At 38.5% G+C, this 23,078-nt stretch overlaps 1 protein-coding gene across 2 annotated transcripts in view; it reads right to left on the reverse strand.

Annotated features, from left to right (window-relative positions):
* Positions 1-1,143: 1,143 nt before the first annotated feature.
* MMAA (metabolism of cobalamin associated A) overlaps positions 1,144-23,078 on the reverse strand; it is a 29,251-nt gene continuing 7,316 nt past the window's right edge. For both annotated transcript variants that reach the window (XM_004456506.5, XM_004456505.4), the window contains exons 2-7: positions 14,097-14,601; positions 11,722-11,844; positions 8,155-8,325; positions 3,838-3,923; positions 2,549-2,698; positions 1,144-1,508 (exon numbers count right to left, since the gene is read on the reverse strand). In XM_004456506.5, coding sequence (XP_004456563.1) covers positions 1,221-1,508; positions 2,549-2,698; positions 3,838-3,923; positions 8,155-8,325; positions 11,722-11,844; positions 14,097-14,541 — 1,263 coding nt within the window. In that variant the 5' untranslated portion in view covers positions 14,542-14,601 and the 3' untranslated portion in view covers positions 1,144-1,220. The remainder of the gene's footprint in view (positions 1,509-2,548; positions 2,699-3,837; positions 3,924-8,154; positions 8,326-11,721; positions 11,845-14,096; positions 14,602-23,078) is intronic.

The following is a 23,078-nucleotide window of genomic DNA, read 5'->3' on the forward strand; positions in this document are numbered from 1 at the left end:
TAAGGGATTGACCTGGGTTTAAAAGTTTTGCAGAAAACAAACAAACAAAAAAAGTTTTGCTGAGCAGATATGGCTCAAGCAGTTAAGCACCTGCTTCCCACATGGAAGGTCCTGAGTTCAGTTCCTGGTGCCTCCTTAGAAAACAAAGAAACAAAACAAAAGAAAAACCCAACTCTGGGGAGCTGATATGGCTCAGTGGTTGAGCACCAGCTTCCCACCATATGAGATCCCAGGTTCATTCTTTGGCGCCCAGTACCTCAAACAACAACAACAACAACAACAACAACAACAACACAATTTAGCCCACAGTCCAACTACAGAGTCCAAGCTCTTAATTACCGTGCCATACTGCCTCTGTAGGACAAACTTGTTCTTTACCATCAAGAATAAAGTAGACTATAAAGAAACCAAACGAAGTAAAATGGCCAACAAGGAAGAAAGCAAAAGCTTCTGATAATATTCAAACCAAATAACCCTTGAATCATTTGGATCTCACTTGTGTCTTGTGTGGTTTTTCTCCAGTTCTTGGGGATTAATGGATCCACATTATTTGCTGATTTCTCCAGTTACCTTTTGGCTCTCCTGTCTATCTACCTGGGGAGGGAGAGGATCCACAACTCCAGACAAGTGGACTTGAAAGTTGTGTTCTGTTTGCATCACTACTTCATTCCAGCTGCTTTGCTATTTGCATACATGGCCATTTCAGAAATTCCTAGAATAGTTTGGTAAACTAAATGTCAATCATGATTCTAAGCTCTTAGAAGCCCACTGTGTACTATTCTGGCCTCAAGTAAGAGTTCGAAAATTTGGTCACTCTTGCTTATGTTTTCTCTGGAATATCAGAGAATAAGGAATCTAAGAATGCATTTTAAACGACATAGTCTCTTCTGTCAGCTTTTTATGCTCCTGATTGAGAAAACAGAAGAAACTATCCTACAGACCACCCAACCAGGGCATAAGAACAGAAAGAAATAACATCAGTAGCATACAGCAGGTACCTTACAAATATTGTCTGACTGCCTAACCTTTGCCATCTGTATCTAACTTCAGATTTTTGAACATGGTTCACAAATAAGGAAACCAAAGACACTATAAAAAGATTATGGAAATTTTGAAAAGAAGGTAATGAAATTACTGAAAATATAAGCGTCACAGGCAATTTTTACTATTAGAATAGTTTATGAAACTATACATAAAATTATTGCACAGAATATGTTTCATTAGTCTCTGTTTTTAAAAGCTTTCAGCAAGAATTCAGCTGCTAGTCCTGGAGAGAGGGACCCAGTGAGAACTTTTTTTTCCAGAAGGGGAATCTGTTTCTGTACTGTGGGATAGGATCTGAAATGTTCTAACACATTTTCCTGGATGAGATTCCACATCCAAACTTTCCGCTGCTTCTGTCGTTTGGCAGTCAGCTCCCCACTGGCAAGCATCAGGTCCCGAAATTCTTTCATTTTATCCCACATTTCAGTGATCCCCTCACCACTTCTGGCAGAAATACGAATTACCTATTGAAAAGGGAAGAACCAGAACTGCTTTACCTAAAAATGACAGAAAACACTTTTATGAGGAACTCTGATATTTTCCAATTAATTTTTTAGTCTGTGGAAATAGACAAGTGACAAAAATGAGGTATTTTATATTAACAATAACTGTAGTGAAGTAAATATACTGAAGTAAGTTACCTAAGATTATCATATTCATAACAGAAGTAAGACTTTGCTTCAAAGTCAGATTTTTAGCCCAGAGATTTATTTTAATTTCAGACTGCTCAGATGGTCTGGAGAGGCACAATGGAGGGATTGTGAGAGAGTCATGAGGATGAGAAGGGCAATGCTACATAGGTTTCCTGTAGCCTGAGAGCCAGAAAATGAAGCTGAATTGAGAAAACAGCTCCCTTCCCTCTGTCAGACTTGCCTGATTCAGCAAATAGTAAGAGTCGAGCATCCAGCCTCTGCACACATAAGCTCCAAACTCATCAAAGACAATGCGACTAGGGAAAATGAGGAGCTGAAGGTAATATATGTCAACATTATTCTCATTATAAAAATGAAAGCTTATTCTTTAATGACACAGTGGACCTCTGCAGATAAAGCTGCCCTATCAATATTTTAGCATGACTTCTTATAGCACTTTTCAGGGGTGTTTTATTAAAAATAGCTAACTAAAAAAAGTATACTTGTTGAAAAGTATCACATCACAAACCTTCTTGTCTTACTCAAACTCCAATGTAGATAATCAAATCATTAGCTGCTCCATAATCTTAAGGATGCCTCCTTTTGGAATGGATTTGCTATCACTTCCGAGTGGCTCAAATCAAGCATCAAGCAAACTAATCTATCATCTCACATCTAATTTTTGTCATCTGATCTCGGTTGAAGCACTGTATTTAAAATTATGAATACATACTCTGGATTTGTCATAATTTAAAAAATTGTAATCTTTGCATACAAAGCAAAGATTGATTATATGTCTAGCTTGGGATTTATAACCACTCTTATAATGTGCACAGTCCACCAGGATGAAATATATAGAATGCCAGGCTAACCTTTGGTCGCCAGACGTCTGATCGTTTGCGGAGTAATTTCAGCGCACTCATATACTCTGTTTGTATCCTTCGAGCTGGCACAATCAAGTCTCCATCAGATTTAGTTATAGCCACCAGATCTGCCATTTCAATTATACCCCTTTTGATACCCTAAAGAGAAAAAGGGAAAAAACGGAATTATCAGGAACATTTTAAAATCATAACTAGCATAAAAATGGGACAACTACTCAATGCTGAGTCATACACTTTATGACTTAACTTTTTCTCGGCATTTTCTTAAACCCTGGGTGCCAGAAATCACAATTACTCAACAGAAATTACTCAAAAGCTCTGGCTTTTGGGATTGGGGAGGACATCTGTTAAATCTCTTCCAAGTTTAGAGACTAACATGTTGAAACACACTGAGAATTAGAGTAAATATATCATCAGGACACAAGATTGAGTGGCAGACACAGTTCACACTGCTACATGGTGGATTTCACTTCTTGTGAGCCAACACTGCAGGCTGCAAAGCCATTCATCACTAAGATGCTTAAAAAGAACACACACATTATGAACAATTGCATTTCTAGAAATAAAGTCTCTGAAAGTTTCTTCAGTGTGTATAATGCTTTGTTTTGTGTTCAATTTCCATTTGAGGAAAAATAATCGGATGGCTAAAAATGCCCCTAGCTCTTGATTTAAATTATGTTTAAAAAACTAGAAATAAGGGACAAAATCCAAAGGCCAAACCTTATTAGTGAAGTAGAGATTTTTCCTCCAAGATAAATTTTTTAAAATGTTTTTAACCTCAACTTTCAATGATTAAATTCTAATGGTTAATGCTTCTAAATCACAGCATCCATTCTATATCATTATTTTAGAATTATATAAATGAAGGGGAGTTTAGTAAGAATCCTATTTTATAATACACAAATGATGATAGCGGGATCCCAGTTAAAAATAAAGAAATATCTTAAGAGGAACTTTTGAGCCACATACTAAAAAAACCTACTCAACAGTGGTCTCACTTGACCAGAACTGTTCATGTATTCCATTCACTCCCATGTTATAGGTATAAAAATCAAACTTAGGTGATTAGTTCAAGGTTATCCATTTTATTACTATAAGTTGGGAAAAAACATATAGAGAATCTGCTTTTCATTCAGATATTTTAGCCAATGCAAACAGATGTTTCCTTCTCTTTATTTTTATCCACTTAGTTTGCAAAATACAACATTGGAAATTTGTACTTTAGGAGTTGTATGCCTTATATTGTGAAATTTTAAAAAAAATCAGAAAATAATTACCTGCAATTCATCTCCTCCTGCTGGTGGCAATAATAAAACAAACATGTCAGCCATGTTGGCAACGGCGAACTCTGATTGACCCACACCTGAAATTTGAAATCACAATGATACACTAACATAGTCACAGTTCTTTGACTTTCTCAACTACATTGGCCATCATTTCCATTCCACTTACTCTCTCAGACACAGTGACATACTCAACCTGGTCACCACCTGAAACACTGCACCTCTGAGCAATGTGTTCAGCACCACTATCTTATTCTGTGAGCAAATCTGTTATCTTTCCCCACTTCTTCGCATTAGACCTAGTCTTTGACCCAATGGAGAACCCAGAGACCTCTATTTTCTCCTGTCTCATAGCTCTTTCTTGACTTCTTTCATCAGAGTCAGCAGCTTGAACACTGTGATTCTAATCTTAAACCGGTCTTGTCAATACTTTCAACTATCTTGTCTTCTCATCCTCACACTGGCCCTACAACCCCCCAACCAAGAATCAGTCTAACGATCTGTGTTCTCTCTTCCGTAAGCACGCAGGAAAAATTGCTCAGCTGTGTGAATGGGGACCACGAAAGTCATGATCTCCAATATCGCCTACATTTTCCTCACTGTCTGATAAAGGTAATCCTTTTAAATGCCCTCGGTCAGCTTCTTTTCCCATTCTCACCATGGCTATTTGAAACATTCACTTTCCTATAATCTTCCCACTTGATGATGATGATGGGATCTACTTAACAAAGGAAATAAAGGCAGGAACTTCCTCAGTTTCTCCTCCTTCACAAATAAATTGATATGATATGAATACAAACTCATAGTACTGCCTCCCCTCCACTCTCAGTGTAAGAAGTACTGCCTGAGGATTAACTTCACATTCCTTCTACTTCCTCTGGGCTCTCATTCTTTTAATTATTATTATTAAATTTTATTTACTAAAAGGCTCATTTCCTGTTTCCTATATTGCTCATTTCTTTAGTCTTGGAACTTTTTCTAAATTCCCATCTTTATGTCTTGAATCAATCCTAAGAAATGTAATCAGATCAGTCAGAGTAGTGAAGGAAATAGACATTAAAAAATAACTTAACAATATTGATTTACAGTAAATTATTGAGCACCTCTTCTGTCCATCCTAAAGTTGAAAGTAAACTATGTCTGTTATAATAATAAAATAGTTAAGCCTAAACCCAAATGTAAGAGAAAGATGAAAATTAACTTCAGAGGGACCACTGAGAGGTTGCATTCAGTTGGAGGAGGTTTTGTCAAACACCTTCAAATAACTGAGAGAGAGGCAATTTAGAAAATTCTGTTTGCTATCTGGAGTAAAAGGATGTGTGGGGAAGTGGGGAAGTATACTTTTTAAAAGCATGGGCCTTGAATTCAGGAAGACCTCATTTGAAATTCTGGCCCAACCACTTCTCTTTCTAAGGTCCGTTTCCTCACTGGTAAAATAGGATGATCATACATACTTCCCATTGTTGCTGCAAAGAATAAGCCAATGTGTGCAAAGCGCTTGGCACACTACCTGATGCATATAAACATTTAGTAAATGGAAACCATTGGGACCTTATTCTTTTTTACCTTTAACCTTTCCCTTGTCTACAGGCTCTTGCCCTTTCAGCACACAACAAACTATGCTCAAGTCTTTCTCCTCCTAAAAACAAACAAAATTAGATAAAACAAAACAAAAACTCAAATCTTCCTCCAACTATCACCATATTTTTCACTTTCCCTTTATGGTCAATTTTCTGGAAAGAAGTAATTTACGCTCACTGTGTCCACTTCCCCACTTCATATTAGTTCTAACCCACTTAAATTTGCCTTCGAGGGAGCAGAGGTGGCTCAAGCGATTAAGTGCCTCCCTCCACATCAGAGGTCCCAGGTTTGGCTTCCAATGCCTCTTAAAGAAACAAGGAAGATGAACAGACACAGCAAGTGCAAACAACAAGGGGATGGGGAGAAATAAATAAATAAAATAAACCTTTAAAAAAAAATTTGCCTTCAGTATCCACTGCTCTTCTCAAATGCTTTTGCAACAAACTATTCTTGAAACTTTTTCCTTGGTGTGGCAGACTTCTACTTGCCTATTCCATATCTATTCTTCCCTATTTCCTTACTCCAGTATTATCAGGCACATCAATGCACCAGGTGAAAGACCACATTCAGCAGGCTCCCTTGTAGCTAGAAATTATCAATGAATAAAAACAACAGTCATTAGATAGGGCTTCCAGAGAAGTTCTTTAAAGACATAGGAAATAAAACAAACAAAAAAACTAAGACATAGGGTTTCCAAAAAGTTCTTTTAAAAAGGCCAACCCAGCTGGGAAGTATACCTCTTTTGCCTTACTCCTTATTCCCTCTTTCTCCTTCATTCTACCTGGAACATGAATATAACAGCTAGAGTTTCGTCAGCCACCTTTTTTTAAACCATGAACAACTTTAAAGATGGAAACCAATTGCTAGGAATGAGAGCAGTGAGACAGAAGAAACCTGGGACACTGAAGGCATTGTAAAACCACCATAACTGCAGTGGATTATTTGCTTCAATCTTTTATTTAGGAGAAAATAAATCCCTTTCTTGTTTGAACCATTGTTATTTTGAGTCTCTGGGACAAGAAGCCAAATGCAACTTCCAGATAATATTCTTCGTTTTTAAGTACCCTTCTCCCTTGTTTCTCCCTGTGACCACTCAAGACATTTTCCTCCATCCACCTTAAATGCTGGAGTTTCTCAAGTCCTAGTCTTGTCTATCTTCTGTTTTGCTATACATTTTCCTTAGTTGATCTCAATCAAATCCATAGCTTGAACTATGAAGCTATGAGGTATGCTGATAAGTGCTAGAGCTATATTCTCATCTTGAGACACATGGTCACTCAGACACCCAAAAAGCACTCCAAATTTAACATATTCACAACTGAGCTCATTATTTCCCCCCTCTATAAATCTGCCTTTTCCTCAGCATTATTTATCAACCTTAATTTATCTTCCTTCCTAACCTCTTTTACCCAATTATGGATAGATGATTGCCAATTTACCCTTGATGTTTTTCAGTCAATCACATCTTTTCCATTGTTATTGCCACTGCTTGGTTCAGGACCCTTTATCTTTCCAGGATTAATATAACAATCTCCCACCTACCCCCTGCCTCCATTCTACTTCTTCTTCTAAGTATCCTACACTTTACTGCCAACAATCTTTCCAAAGTGCATATCTGCATTTTGTCATATTCCTGCTTATAATCTTGCAATGGCTTGCCAATTGTTTCAGGATAAACTCTAAACTCACTGGCATGTAAGGTCACAGACAATTTGGCCCTTCCCTCCCACTCCAGCCCCACTTGTCTTCACTCCTTGCCTTCATACTCTATGCTGTAATGTGCTGAGCAAACTAGAGCTCTCTGAGTGGGCCTCTGTGATGGTTAAGTTTATGTCCCAATGGTCTAGGTAATGGTATGCAGTTGTTTGGTAAAGCAAGCACTGGCCTGATTGCTACTATAAGGGTATTTCATGAATTTAAATCATTAGTCAGTTGCTTACATCTGTGGCTGATTATTTCTATAAAGGAGATTGCCTTCAGCAATGTGAGGAATCTCATCTAATCACTTGGGATCCTTGAAGGGAGAACTGAGGAGGTCAGCAGTCAGAAAGAATTTCCATCTCTACTTAGCCAGCCAGCTTCTCCTGGGGGATTCACTGTCACCTTTATTGGAATTCCCAACTTGAGGCTTCTCCTGAGGACTTCTCCCTTGAATAGTCGACTTGCAGCCTGCCCTATGGAACTGACTTGTCCATCCCCACAGTGATGTGAGCCAATTCCTATAACACATCTCTTAATATTTACATGTGTGTGTATCACCTCTGGAGAACCCTAATACAGCCATGTTCTCTCATACATCCGTGTCTTTACAAATGCCCTTTACTCTGTGCCTTGCTTAACTCCAATTCTTCCTTTCAGAGTTCAGTTGTCACCTTCTCCAGAAAGTTGTTCCTTATTCCCTGAATCTGGGTTAGGTTCAGTCACAACATTTATCACATAGCAATACAATATTTCTTCTTTCTAGAAGAATGTGAATTTCTTGGGGCTTTTGTCTCTGTATCTCCACTGCATGTATTCAGATACATGGCTTATTTCTATCCTCTAAATGGTTAAGCTTTTGTAGGTAGGGATTATAGTCTATAGCCTACAGAGTGTGGGATAATGTCTTGTATTTAATTACATCTTTAATAAAAATCTGCTGAATGAACACAAACAAATTAACTGTCACTCATCTTTATATAACATTCAATATAATAGTATTTTATTTTTATGAAATAGAAAATCACTCACCAACAGTTTCAATAAGAATGATGTCATATCCCCCTCCTTCACACAACAAAATAGCTTCATTTGTGGTCCTTGTCACACCTCCTAGAGTCCCTCTAGTAGGAGATGGCCTGATGTATGCATTCATATCTCTTGATAACTCAGTCATTCGGGTTTTATCACCTAAGAGTGAGCCTAAAGCACACAGTTAGATTTTATAATCATGGAACAGTTACAAGGGACAATTATCAATCAGTCAATTCCTAGGAAGGTGCTTTATGACATTTCTCCCAAAGTCTCAAATTGTTTTTCATACTATTGAGCTTTCCCTCCAACTTGTATACAATGATGCCAGATGAACCATTATCAAGTCACACCCCTCAAAACCTATAAGGGATTTCCACTGACTAAAGATTCAATCTAGATCCTTCAGACTAGCACTGCAGGTACTGGAAACCAACCAGCCCCATCTTACCCTGCCAATTTCAACTTCTATTATACCAGACCCTAAACTAATCCTCTGTTCCAGGCAGGGTGGTTTCTTTACTATCATCTTTAACATTGTAACATTTACTTCCTCCTCTCCTTTGTTTGCAACTCTCAGACCAGACATAATCTCTTCCCTTTCCTTAATGCCCATTGAAAATGTGTCAAGTCCAGGATCTGCATCCTGGCTCCACCATTTCTGGCTATCCAATTTTAGGTAAGTCACTTTACCTTCCTGGACCCCTTTTCTCAGATACATAGCAAGGATAATAAACCAGTGGGAGACCCAAATGAAATTATACACAGGATTATGCTTTAAAAACCATTAATAACAGAAACACATAACTTATCTACCTTCTAAAGATCAGTTAGGGTTCTAGCTCCTTTACGAAGTTTTTCTACCCCAGGACCATCTCTGAATCTCTATAGTACAACTGCTCTGCAATATGTGCAAAGCATAAGAGAACCTTGATATCCCTCTCCTTTTTATCATCTCTATCGGCACTGTCCACTCCCCATCCCTTTATCTGTACAAATGGCACTTCCTCAACCTTACGCAAAATGCTTATGCAAATGCTGCTTCTTCAAACTATTCCTTCCAACCTGCTGCTTCTAAGTCCTTACAACTTAGAAATGTCAGGGCCTCCACTGAATACAATATGAACTGAGTAAATGGATGGAAAACTATTTGAACAACATACATTTTATGCCTATATATCTTATCACTTTAATATAGTGGTTCTCAACCAGGAGCAGTTTTGACCCCCAGGGGACAGTTTTAGTTGTCATAAAGCTGGTGGGGTGCTACTGGCATCTAGTGGGTACAGTCCACAGATGGTGCTAAATATTTTACACTGCATACCACAGCCCCCCACAACAAAGAACTATCTGGCCCAAAATGTTCCTACTGCTGAGGTTGAGTAATGCTGTTTAACATGACATAAGTTCCTTCCTCATGGGATCATGTCCTACATATTTTGTACAATGAATGCTAAGCAAAGTGTTCACAGAAGGCACTCAATACCTACTGAATAGACTGGTTGTGTTTTAGGGTTTACTGCAGTATTTTGCCAAACATCAATGCTTGAAAATTTTAGAAGAGTAAATGCCCTGGAACTACTGAAACTGCCATTTATTCCTTTCCTTTAGCCATATAACATATGAAGGTACAGTACTGTTCAAGCCTGAATTTTTATTTTCACTCTGCCTAAGAGCTAACTTTTCCAAGTTGACATTAAAAAATAAGGAGCTCCTTAAAGATATGTTCCCCTATGATTCCAGGTAAGAATCTCCTAACTGGTTTTAATTCTGGAGCATATACCTTTCACATATCTCAGTTACATTAAACTTTTTCCCAAACTCATTTCCTGCATGAAATTATCTGTTTAAAGTAACAACAATAAAAGCTATACTTTAAGTTCTCCTATAGTTCCCAACTCCCTGAACATCATAAAGCCACTCTCCTATATAATTATCTTTGCCAACAAATTCCAAGCCGTTGGCTGCAGACACCCTGGGAGGTCCAAAGCTCTTGCAAGTGGTCTGTGAATCCAAATGCACAAGGACTGACTACAGACCAAATATTGAATGCTTCTCGCTTTAACATAGTACTATTTTTTGGATGAATGTACTCTTGCAATAATACAGTAAAAGTTTATTTATAGTGTATCTCTTATGTAATTTTTTCCCCAAGTCTGTATATTTTTTTAACCTGAGGGACCCTCATTTTTCGAGAAAGGTTAGGAATCACATAGCTGCTATGCCTATGAACTATCTTAATGTCATTTCTGATATTTATTATGTAAAGTTATTTTCTTTTTCTAGTGCAGGTATTGTAGAGTATTATGAAAGTGATAAAAAGCCTTCTCATCTACATGAAAATGAGGGCGACTGACTGGAAAAATCCTTTGTTCAAATACTTGTAACAAAGTTCTTAGACTATAAATAAATCAGACAATACACTGATATGCCTTTAATTTTGAACTGTGTGAATACAAATTTTATTTTACAGTTAACCATTTTATTACAGTGAATCAAAAACTTGAGCATATTAAGCTAAATTCCTCTCCTGGTGATAAATGGAATTGTCAGTTCACCTATCTGTTGATCTAAAGCACCTGAAATCTGATTACAGCATCTTTCCTTTCTAGTACAAAATCCGCAACATACACGGCAAATACTTCCACACAGCACCCTGTACTTACTCCTTCACAACATATATTATACTGTAATGGCCTATGTTTGCTTGTCTGTTTCCCTCATAAGACAGAAAGCCGCAGAAAGCCAAGAGGACTGTGCCTCATTCACCATTATGTACACACCACCTTCCTTGCACAATGCCCCATCTACAGTAGATACGCGATTGTTAAATGAATGGCTGGAACGTAAGAAGTTTAAATCAGAAAGAAAAGGGAAGAAAAACTATTCCTGAGTGTTTATATAGTATGCTTTATGTTTCCTTTAAATTATCCTTTGGGGAACTAAGTTTATATTTGATTTTATCTTTGGTGAACTGCAAACTAAATTGTGAGTGACTACATGACCTCAAATCATGTAAATAATTGCTGAGCACTGTGTGCAAGGTACTGGGCCAAGTAGGGGGAACAGCAGTATGCTACGTGGTCTTTCTAATTAGAGCTTTCTGTTTAATTGAACATACAATATGAACAGGTGACAATTATAAACAGCAGTATGATGCTTTTTAAAAGTTTAAGAGACAAATGAATAAGGACCCATATTCTGAATTAAGTAGCTGCTAATGCTGTCAGGAAAAACAACAGGAGGTCAACGGAGGGCCTGGTCTTAGGCAGAAGCGCTAACGGGCTAAAGTTTGCTTTCAATTATGTTCCACTCTTGGCACTTGCTCTCCTGTTTGGCCAAGTAGGCAGATTACTCCTGGCTTACCCACAATCTGACCTCCCCTGTGGAAGCCAAGCCTCGCAAACCACCTTCCTCAGCCTCCAGCTCACCCCTCAGGACACCCTTATCTTCAGTGAGACTGTCCTCAGCCAGCAATTGGAGATCATCTGACTGCAAATTCCACTAAATTACAAGAGCACCGAACAGCCCTTGCTCTACAATTTTAAAAGAAACAGCAATACTCACCACCACTAGTACAAGAAGAAGGGTCCACAGCTAGCACAGATACTTTATGCCCCCTCTCAGTAAGCATTTTTCCAAAATATTCTATAAACGTCGATTTTCCAGCACCAGGGGGGCCAGACAATCCTATGGTGGAAAGAGACCTAATTTAATGAAATAAATTAAATCTGAACTATGAGGCGTTGTGGTGAATAAAATACTAGACTACCTTCAATGTTCCCTCATTTATTGAGCTGAAATTAATGTATTTTAACACTTCCCAAAAGCAGCAAGGAAAATTCATTGCTTTCTCTAATTTGTGAATAATAGGGGTATAGGAAAGAAACAATTCTGCATTCCATTTTCTCATTTTCAAATTTACAAAATTCATTTTTAAAAATTACAAGATTTTTTTCACCTTTTTAATCCTATTATGTAGATCTTTCGACAGACTTTATTGCCTAAGTTGCTAATGCACTGATCTACCAACCTCTTATAGCTCTATAATTATTCCATCTATGCAAATCTGTACATTTTATATTTCCATTAGGAAAACAACTCATTACTACAGAAATTCCCAGTGATTAAGAAAATAATTTTCTGTTTATAAGGAATAATGGTTTTTCTTCCCACTTATAACTCAAAGAATATTATATAAGGTGAATCCTGGAAAAAATAATTTGTCTAAAGAAAGGGAGAAAATCCCCCTGCCTGGAGAGTTAGTAGAGCAGGCAGGTAAAAGCACAAACTCCAGAACCAGTCAGCCAGTTCTCATTCTGGCTCTGCCTTTTACAAGCTGTGTAATCTTGAGCAAGTTACTTCACCTCTCTGTTCCTCGATTTCCTCCTCAAAAAAAAAAATGCTTATAAAAATAGCACCTCTCTCTTCAGGCTGTTGTTAAGTATTCAATGAGTTAATATTTGCACTGTGTTTAGAACAGTGCATGTATACAGTAAGACATGCAAAAGTGTATGTTCAATAAAGTATATAAAACATAGATATTTAATTATAATTATATTCAAATGAATGGTACCTGGTATACTGGCTCCTTGCCACAATTCACAAGGGCTGGTCCCTGTCTTAAATATCTTTGTGAGTGCTGAATAAATATCCCTTGCTGCTATGTATGATGGTGAGAAAACGACTGCAATGAAGACAGGTTTGCCTGGCTTCATTAGAGCAGAATGGAAGGAGAATAGCACTGCAAATCTGTGAGTTGCCAGTTAACTCCAGACATTCTGGGACGTTTTCTCTTCAAAGATTGCCTAAACTCTGAGAGGTAGCTAACTGTCTTAACTAGAATTTCTCTTGGGTAGTTTGCTTTTATTTGTCTATGATACATAAAGATTAATGTCCCAAATGTAATGCTCTCAAAGTGAGCTCAAGTACCCAGCTGTGAGTGCAGAACAACAAAATGTGTGAAAAATGTCGACCAGTACAACGAACAGTTGGTGTGCACTTTTTGAAACAATCTTTAAAGCAACTTATGTCCCTCTCATCCTAAAAACTATAAGTTTTCAGTCCCTGTATCGCCAATAAACTGAGATATAAAAGTCAAAATCCAATGTAATGCCAGACAATTAAAAGATGTGTTTACTTATTCCTCACAAAATTTCTGCTCTTTGTCCACCAGTGTCTTCAGCGGGAGGTTTGGTTTCCATCCCCTACTTCACCATCACGGGAAGCTCATTTTACCCAGCACCGACTTGCTTAATTCCCGCTGGTCAAACATATCTAAATTGTTTTAAAACGCAAAATTTCAAAAACATAACAAACTGTTTTATAATTACAGAAACAAATCATTTTTTCAAGAATCAAATGAATATCTAATGTTTTTGGACAGACAGCAAATGAATATTGTCTCTCTTTTAAAACACATTTTGGTATTGAGATGGCTGAGTTTAGAGCCGCCCCAGCTACTCTTAGACTCAACAGAGTGTCTGAAAGATGTGAGACTTACCTACTGAAAGGTTAAGGAAATACTTAAGTAGAATTCTGAAAAGTGATAAGGATTATTAAGAGTTGATATGATCACAAAAACAGGAAATTCACATTAAGACTACTAAGCAGTTGAACTATGAAAATAATTAGCAAATTGGTTAATACTTCTTCTTATGCATTATTTCTATTCTGGGAGCCATAGCAAGATTCTTGCTATAAGAAAAATATGACATTGTTCTCTCGAAATGCAGAGCCCTGGTTCAGAGAGTCAAGCCATTTTTTTTTCCCTCAACATAACAAGACTAGTATTTACAAAGAAGAGGCATTTATAATTCATTTTAAAACTCTGAAAAGAAAAAAAAAATCCCCATTTGATGGAAGTGTATTTAGAATTACTTTAAAAGAAGAGAGAATTTAGGATAATATTTACTGGACAGACAGAAAAAAAAATGACTGACCCACTCGAAATGTTAGTGGTTTTCCTTTATTTAACTGTTCTTGTTCTCTGTGGTAGACTAATACTTTCTGAAGAAGCACCTGGGCTAACTCTTTTTTCCTTTCATGAGTTGATTCTATAAGAGTTATGGCCTCTGCTAAGCAGGCCCTTTGCCCTTGGACTAAACCAGTGTAAAGTTTATCCACAAATCTTTGTTCTTTATCAGAAAGTCCTTTTATGTGTTCTTTTAAGGTTGTTTGTACACATAATTTTCTCTTTGAACCAAGTGATAGCAGTATCCACTTTGTACAATGGAGTCCAAAAGAATTAAACGGCTGAACAGATGGGATTCCTGATCCACGGTGAGTTCTTGAGTGAAAGATGAAGTGGTAATGTCGGAAAGGTGTTCTTAAAAGGCCTTTTAGGAAATACTGGTGAGGATATTGTAGCAGCATGGAAATATTCATTTTGTTTGTAACTGAAGAAACACTGGATGTTTTTTTGGCTCAATGTGATTTGTTACTTCCCTAGGAGAAAAAAAAAACATTTTGCCAGTTCAGTATATAACTAAGACATAGAAGTAACAAAATTACAAGTAGCATTTTCCCCATATACCAAACACACAATCAGCATTCTTGGTAATACAAATGAGTGAAAGTTTTCTTCTTAAACTTCAGAGATGAGTCCTTCCTTGGCTGGTCATTACTCAAAGTAACCCAATCATGGAACTAGTACTGTACTTCTAAACAAAAACAATCACACACACACAAACCCTTAGGGTAGAAATTTTAAGTCATGCTTATTTTCTTCTGTATATAGACTTAAATTCATCTTAATAACTTCCTCAGGTCGAATATATCCTATTCTGAAGATCACAGAAAAATTTGTTGTTTTTTTAAAATAAAAATCCCTCTGGTGCTAGCCATTTATTCATTCTCTACAAAAGCAATGTGATTAGTAGTGTGGGCATTTGAGGCATAAGTGCATATTAGAGACATTTATGTATTCAATAGACTCACTAAGGAACACTGATTCACATAAAGAATGGCTTAGCTTATGCAGGTAAAGAACCACCAAAAAAAGCCTTCATATGAAGTGAATTGTGAAGGTTCTGTCACTAGATCAGTACATCTCAAAGTATGGTCAGAACCACTTGGGCGCTTATTAAAAATGCATTTTCTCAGCCCCACCAATCAGAATCCCCATAGATAAGCACATGAAAGCTTGAATCATAATGAAATTAGTTGAGAATCTTTTCCTTAGATGTACTGATATTCTCCACTTCTAACTGTATTAGACTACAAAGCTGACACAGCACATCAAGGGTCAGGATAGTGCAGAGGTTACTGGCAATGGCCACTAAGTCACTTCCACTTAGCTTTAATGACTTTGGGCAAGTAATGTAACTACTTCGTGCCTCAGTTTCCTTTTGAGTAAAAGGTGGATAATATAGGCACCTTTCCAATAGGCTGGTTTATAAAACTTTGATAATAATTAGGTTACAAATCAAGTTTCCAGTGGCAAACTGAAATTTACAAATGTTTGGCTTTGTGATTATTAATTTTGGTTTCCAAGTATCTTGTAACTATAATGAAATAAATTACTTCATTGTTCCAAGTTACCTCTCTAAATGATACTTTAAGGCCAATGACGTGAAATTAATTTTAGCTAATTAACATACTATTTAGAAAAAAACATTAGAAATATTTTAAGACGTTCTCTTTTATTGTGAGAACTGCAACTGCTCATCAGTTTTCCAAAGACAAACTTTTTTCTATTTGTTTTTTGGGCTTTACAATTTCTATTTGTACAGAATTTGTCTCATTTTAAAGGGACACTTGGGAAACGGACTTGGCCCAGTGGTTAGGGCGTCCGTCTACCACATGGGAGGTCTGCAGTTCAAACCCCGGGCCTCCTTGACCCGTGTGGAGCTGGCCCATGCGCAGTGCTGATGCGCGCAAGGAGTGCCGTGCCACGCAAGGGTGCCCCCGCATAGGGGAGCCCCACCGCAAGGAGTGCGCCCACGAGGAGAGCCGCCCAGCGTGAAAAGAAAGAGCAGCCTGCCCAGGAATGGCGCCGCCCACACTTCCCGTGCTGCTGACGACAACAGAAGCGGACAAAGAAACAAGACACAGCAAATAGACACAGAGAACAGACAACCGGGGGAGGGGGGGAAATTAAATAAATAAATAAATCTTTAAAAATAAATAAATAAAGGGACACTTTATTAAAAATGTGTAAAATATTTTCTAAAGCATGATAAACTACTCCCACCCCTACAAACTCATAAAGACATTTAAAACACCACCATCAGATGGGATACTCAGAGGCAAAAACTGTATTTCCATTCAACCACTGTCTTCTGAGCACATCCACTTTCCAGGCCCCATGCAAGGTAATAAGAACAACAGTGATGGTACTGATGGTGCTGAAAATGATATCTTATTATGTTCCAGCTATTGTACTATACCCTTCTATACTGGCTTCCTAAGGGCTGCCGCAAAAAATTACCACAATCTTAAACAACAAATTTATTCCTTCCCAGTAGTGCAGGCCAGAAGTCTGAAATCAAGGTGTTAGTAGAGCTGTGCTCCTCACAAAGGCTGTAGGGCAGAATCCTTCCTTGCCCATCCCAGCTTCCAATGGCTCCAGGTATTCCTGAGCTTGTGGCTACAGTACTTCAATCTCTGCCGTTCTGTCTTCACATGGCCTTCTTTTCTGCTCTGTGTGTCTCTCATTTCATTGCCACTGGATTTAGAGCCCACCCAGATAACAGGATTAACTCATCTAGAGCTCTGTAACTTAATTTCATCTGCAAAGACTCTTATCAAATAAATTACATTCACAGTGTGATGGTTAGGCTGTTATGTCCACTTGGACACGTAATGGTGCCCAGTTGTTTGGTCAAGCAAACACTGGCCTGTTACTCTGAGGCTATTTTGTGGACTTAACTCATAAGTAAGTGGATTGCATCTATGGCTGATTACATCCAAAATCAACTGAGGAGATTTCCTTCAGCAATCAGAGACATCTCAACGGATCAGTTGAAGGCCTGAAAAGGAGACATGATGATTTCAGCAGTCAGAAGAGAGAATTTTCATCTCTACTTCGGCCAGCCATCTTCTCCTGGAGAATTAAAAAACCTTCATTGGCGTTCCCCACTTGCAGCCTGTCCTAAAAATGTGGACTTGTGCATCCCCATAGTCATGTGAGACAGTTTTATAAAATCTCATATTTACAGATATCTCCTGTAGGTTCTGTTTCCCTCCTGGAGTTTCCAGAGATTAGGATGTAGACATATCTTTGGGGGTGAGGTGGGGGCAGCACCATTCAGCCGACTACACATTCTTAGGTGGATTGCCTCATTATCTTATCCTGAATAGCATAACCCAAGCACTTTATAGCTCACAGAATACAAACATCATGTTCAAAGAAAGAACAAAATGATGTGGGCAGGGATAAGATTAAAGGAGCTGTTATGGTTTCTATCATGTCCCCCACAGATTATCATGGTCAATCTTAACCCCCAGTACTGGGGGTTCCAACTCATTTGTAAATAGGATCCTCTGAGATCCAGTTAAAACGAGGCTAATCTGAATCAGGGCAGGCCTTAATCCAGTGGTTCTTAACCAGGGGGTCTGTGGGCTTGAACTGAAAAAAAAAATCAACTTATTACCTTTATTTTCTCTGACCTCTGATGCTGAGTGTCATAAAACTATCTGCCGCTACATTCTGAGAAGGGGTCCATGGTTTTCACCTGACCAGCAAAGGGGTCCATGGAACAAAAAAAAGGTTAAGATCCTGCGCCTTAATCCACTAACTAGAATCCTTATTAGCAGAAAAGTGAGGAGACAGGAGGAGCCTGGGCACCACGTGACAAAGGCAGAGCCTGAGACATGGACTGGAGGCAAGCCAGTGCAGAACACTCCAGACTTCGGAAAAAGCATGGCCTGCATACCTTGATTTGGACATCTAGTTTCCAAGCCAGGCAATAAATTCCTGTTGTTTAAGCCAACTAGTCTTTGGTATTTATGATAGCAGCCCTGGCAAATTAGGTCAGGAACTAACTTTCTTTGAGGAGTAGAAGGGACAAGATATAGGGGAATCGATGTCAAGACTGGGTCTTAAAGGATAAATAGGTTGAAGAAGGAAGGGGCAGGCTTTCCAGGCTAAGGACTTAACTGTACATATGCAGAGTTGGGACTTGCTCTTTTTCTTGCCGTATCAGAGAAGACTGAGTAATTTAATGAGGCAGAAGCCTGAGGTTTATGGAACCAGTGATAGGAGATGAGGCCAGACCAGGATGTAAACTGAGGCCAAGGTATGAAGTCAAGAACTAAATATGTTTCAACTGATAGTACAGAAATAACCAACTTTTATGGGAGTGAGTTGTTTAGGAGTTAACTCTTGTAGGAGTGGCAAGAAGTCAAGAATGTTGAGACCCCAGTAACAGAGAGCTCAGTCTAGGAAACCCGTAGCAGATTTGATTCAAGAGATGATAAGCACCTAGATTTGGGCAAGGCATTAGGGATGGAAAAGACAAGCCAGACTCAACAGCTTCCTGTCCATGTCAGACTCCTCAAGGCTTGACACAGAGCATGGCACACTGCAGTCATTTAAAAAAGGACTGCTGATCTTACCTTATTTTATTCCCCATTTGCCTGGCCCTTCGGTTTATAAACCACTTTCAAACACTTTATTTCACTTTACTCTTCCAAACAATTCCATGAGGACAGGACACATTATTATTATCTAATAGAAGGGGAACCAAGAGTAAGTGAATTAGGTAACCACAGTCATAGCCAGTGACAGGACCAGGATGCAAACTCAGGTCTTTTGACTCTGTGAGGCATTTATGTTTTAATTATTTTAGAAGAAAAGAGAAGGGAAGTGGCTGTGACTCAAGTGTTAAGGCTTCTGCCTACCATATGGGATGACCCAGGTTTGATCCCTGGGACCTCCTGGTGAAAAAGAAGAGAAAGCATGCCTGCGCGGTGAGCCAGGGCCTGCGCAAGTGAGTCACGCAGCAAGATGATGATGCAACAAAAGAGAGACGAAGGGTAGAGTCAAAGTGAAGCGCAGTAGAGACCAGGAACTGAGATGGCACAATTGACGGGGAACCTCCCTCCGCATCAGAGTTCCCCAGGATTGAATCCTGGTGAATCCTAGAGGAGAAAGATGAGAAGAGAAGACAAAAAAGAGAAACAGATACAGAAGATCACACAAGGAATGGACACAGACAGCAAAACCAGTGGGGCAGAGGAGGGGAAAAATAAATAAATCTTTAAAAAAAGAGAGAAGTCCTTTTGCTAAAAGGGAAATGAATATTAGCAACTCTCTCCACTTCTGAAAGGGAGTAAAAAGTATTTTCATTGTGCAGTGATGGTGATAGTATTAGTAGTCAAAGAACAGAGAAAGAGGAAATGTTGGCAAGAATATAGGACCTTCCTATTACCAAATCTAGTCCTAGTCTTCCATAAGGGAGATTGCTGCCATATGTGGTCTAAAGCAAGTTAGAACACTTAAAGTATGCTCTTTAATTAACAAGCCTTACCATGACTACCTCTTGTCATCAATCAAGCTATGCCAAAAATAAAAAAGTTCAAAGTAACATATTAAGAAAGGAAAAAAAAAAGAGACAATAAAGGAGTCATTCATCCACTCAACAGATATTTGTGCATTCACTATGTGCCATGCACTAGTCTAACACTCGGGATACAGCAATGATTAAAATAAAACAAAAGTTCTTACTGTCATGAAGCGCAAATCCTAGTAAAGGAAGACAGACAATATACATTTAAATAAGGAGGCCAGTGTCCAAGAGAAGGTCAGAGAGTCAGATATAGGGCTTTACAAATACCTGTAAGAACTTTGACTTTGAGTGAGATGGGACATCACTGAGCTGACTTAACCTTTTAAAAGGATCTCTCCGGCTGTTTTATGGAAAGGGATATGGGGGTGGGGGTGAAAGAACAGAAATGGAAAGACCAATTAAAAGATTCTTGTAATAATGTAGATGAGAGAAAAGGCTGGGTTGGACCAGGTGGAGGGAGTGTAAAATCAGAGTCGAGATGAACTCTGAAGGATTGTCTAATAAATGAGACATTGGGTGGGAGAGCGAGGAAGCAGCCATGGATGTGGCAAAGGTTTTGGCTTGAGGCGTAAGAAAGATGGAGCTGTCCTATGATGAGCTGTGGAAGACTGTGGTGTGAGGTTTGAGGAAAGATCTGGAGTTTGGTTTCAGAAATGTTAAGTTTAAGGTGCCTATTTGGATATCCAAGTGGAATCCTGCGTATGCAATTACATTTATCAGTCTTAGGTTCAGGGGAGAGGTCAGATTTGATGTATAAATTTGAGACTCATCCTTCAGATGGCATTTCAGTTCATGAGACCAGTGAGATTACCAAAAGAATGGAGATAAAGAGAAGGTATGACACCATTTTTCATTAAATTTTATATACACACACAAACAAGAAACACTAAGAGTGCTAAGTTTATCTACACGAGTGGTATTATAGTTCTATGTGTTTTTTTCTTTCTCCTTGAAATTTTTAAAGAAGTGTATGTTGCTATGGTAGGCAGAATGATGGTCCTCAAAGATGTTTACATCTTAACACCTGGAACCTGTGAATGTTTTACCTGACATGACAAAGGGGAATTAAATTTACAGATGGAATTAAGGTTGCTAATCAGTTACCTTAACATAAAATTATCCTGGATTATTCAGGTAGACCCAGTGTAATCGCAAAGGTACTTGAAAATGGAAGAGGAAGGCAGAACAAATAAGTCCATCATTCCTGGCTTTGAAGATGGAGTAAGGGGGCCATGAACAAGCCTGTAGAAGGTAGAAAAGGCAAGGAAACAGATTCTCCCCCAGAGCCTCCAGGATAGAACAAAACACTACGGATGCCTTTATTTTAGCAGTGAGACATGTCAGATTTCTGACCTACAGAACTGTAAGATAATAACTTTGGATCGTTTTAATCCACCAAGTTTGTGCTAATTTGTTATAGCAGCAGTAGAGAACTAATACAGTTCCTTTGGTAAGAAAGAAACAACCCAAAGAATCTTAACTTTTTTTTAAAAGTCAAAGATTAGAAGTTTTAGAATTTTAATGAAATATATAATTATTCATGAATCCTTGCCATAACCTGTAACTTGTTTTCTTCTGCATTTAGATGTCTTCCCAAAAACTACAGAATTAGACTTTAAGTCCTTAACCAGTTATTACCTGTTACATTCAATGTATATTTATATGCCAGTGTCTAATTATGTAATAAGATTAGCATATATACATAAACCTAGTAAAAAGAATGTGCAAGGGAAGAGGCTGTGGCTCAATCTGTTGGGCTCCCGTCTACTATACCAGGAGGCCCTTGGTTCATGTCCCAGGACCTCCTTGTGAAGACATGCTGGCCCATGCACTGCGGAGAGCTGACGCAAGATGACACAACAAAGGGAGACAAGCAGACACAGAAAAATGCGCAGTGAATGGACACAGAAAACAGACAGCAAAAACAAGGGGGAATAAATAAATCTCAAAAAAAAAAAAAAAAATGTGCAAGATGAAGTGATTGTCCTTAGTCACACTTTTATGCACACAGATTCTATGAGAATCATCCTATTAAGATGTAAAGTTCAATAGTACTCTGAAACAATGTCATGTACAAGAGCTAGTAAACATGTTTGAGCATGGTAGATATTTTAAAACCACCTACATATCATATTTGGTGTCTGGAATGCATATCTTCCACTTTCTTGCCTGCAAAACTCCTACTCACCTCCTCTGAGATACATTTTCCCCCAATTGTCCCAAGCAATTAACTGTTCTATGTTCAATGTTCCAACAGCCTTTAATTCACACCTCAGGTAGAGTATCTGTCTTCTTGTTTTCTAACTACTTAAAGACCACTCCCCACCAATTCTCACTCCACATCCTCCAGCTGACTATGTTCCCAGAGAAAGGACAACGTCTTATTTACTTCCTCAGAATATATGTATTCTTAAGTTCATGAATGGATATTCTACCTAGTTTACATTGATCTAATAACTATAAAGAAAAGCTCTGAGTAATAATCTTAACCTGTGCAATTTTTATTTTTTGCCATATACTTATTTTTATTGTATTTTTTAAAGATACATAGATCTAGATCATGAAAAATGTTACATTAAAAAATATAAAAGATTCCCACATACCCCACACCCCACCCCTCTCCTCCTCCCACATCAACAACCTCTTTCATCACTGTGGCACATTCATTACATCTGGCGAATACATTTTGGAGCACTGCTACACTGCATGGATTACAGTTTACACTGTAGTTTACACTCTCCCCCAGTATATTCAGTAGGTTATGGCAGAATACATAATGTCCAGCATCTGTCCCTGCAATATCATTTAGGACAACTCCAAGTCCCCCAAATGCCCCCACATCACAACTCTTCTCTTTCCCTGTCCTCAGCAACTACTGTGGCCACTTTCTCCAGATAAATTCTACAGTTTCTTCCATTATTAGTCACAATAGTTCTATAGTAGAACAAAAGTAAGCCCACTTTAATCCATATTTTATTCCTCCACCCTGTGGACCCTGGGATGGTGATGTCCACTCTACCTTTATATCAAGAGGGGACTTAGACCCACATGCTTGATGGATGTGATTCTCCTGCTTGGAGTTATAGGTGCTCGGTTCCCTGGTGTGGTGGTTGAACATCTTCACCTCCCTGTTAGCCGACCTGGTTAAGTCCAATGAACCGGAGAGTAGAGTTGCAACTCTGCTGAGGTTCAGGGCCCAGCTAGCACATGGGCAGTCCAGAGATTCAAGTTTCCTGGGTATAAACCAACCCCAGCACCAACCACAGGTTCAGTAAAGGTAACAGAAGAGGCATGTGTAGAAAAATCACTTCCGAGTCCAACTCCATCTCACTAAGGAACACAAATTCCAAAGTAGGGCCCACTGACAAGGCACTGAACTCCAGAGCCAATCTGAGGTCCTCTACTAAAACT

Source organism: Dasypus novemcinctus, chromosome 1 (assembly GCF_030445035.2).
Source record: "Dasypus novemcinctus isolate mDasNov1 chromosome 1, mDasNov1.1.hap2, whole genome shotgun sequence".
NCBI lineage: Eukaryota > Metazoa > Chordata > Mammalia > Cingulata > Dasypodidae > Dasypus > Dasypus novemcinctus.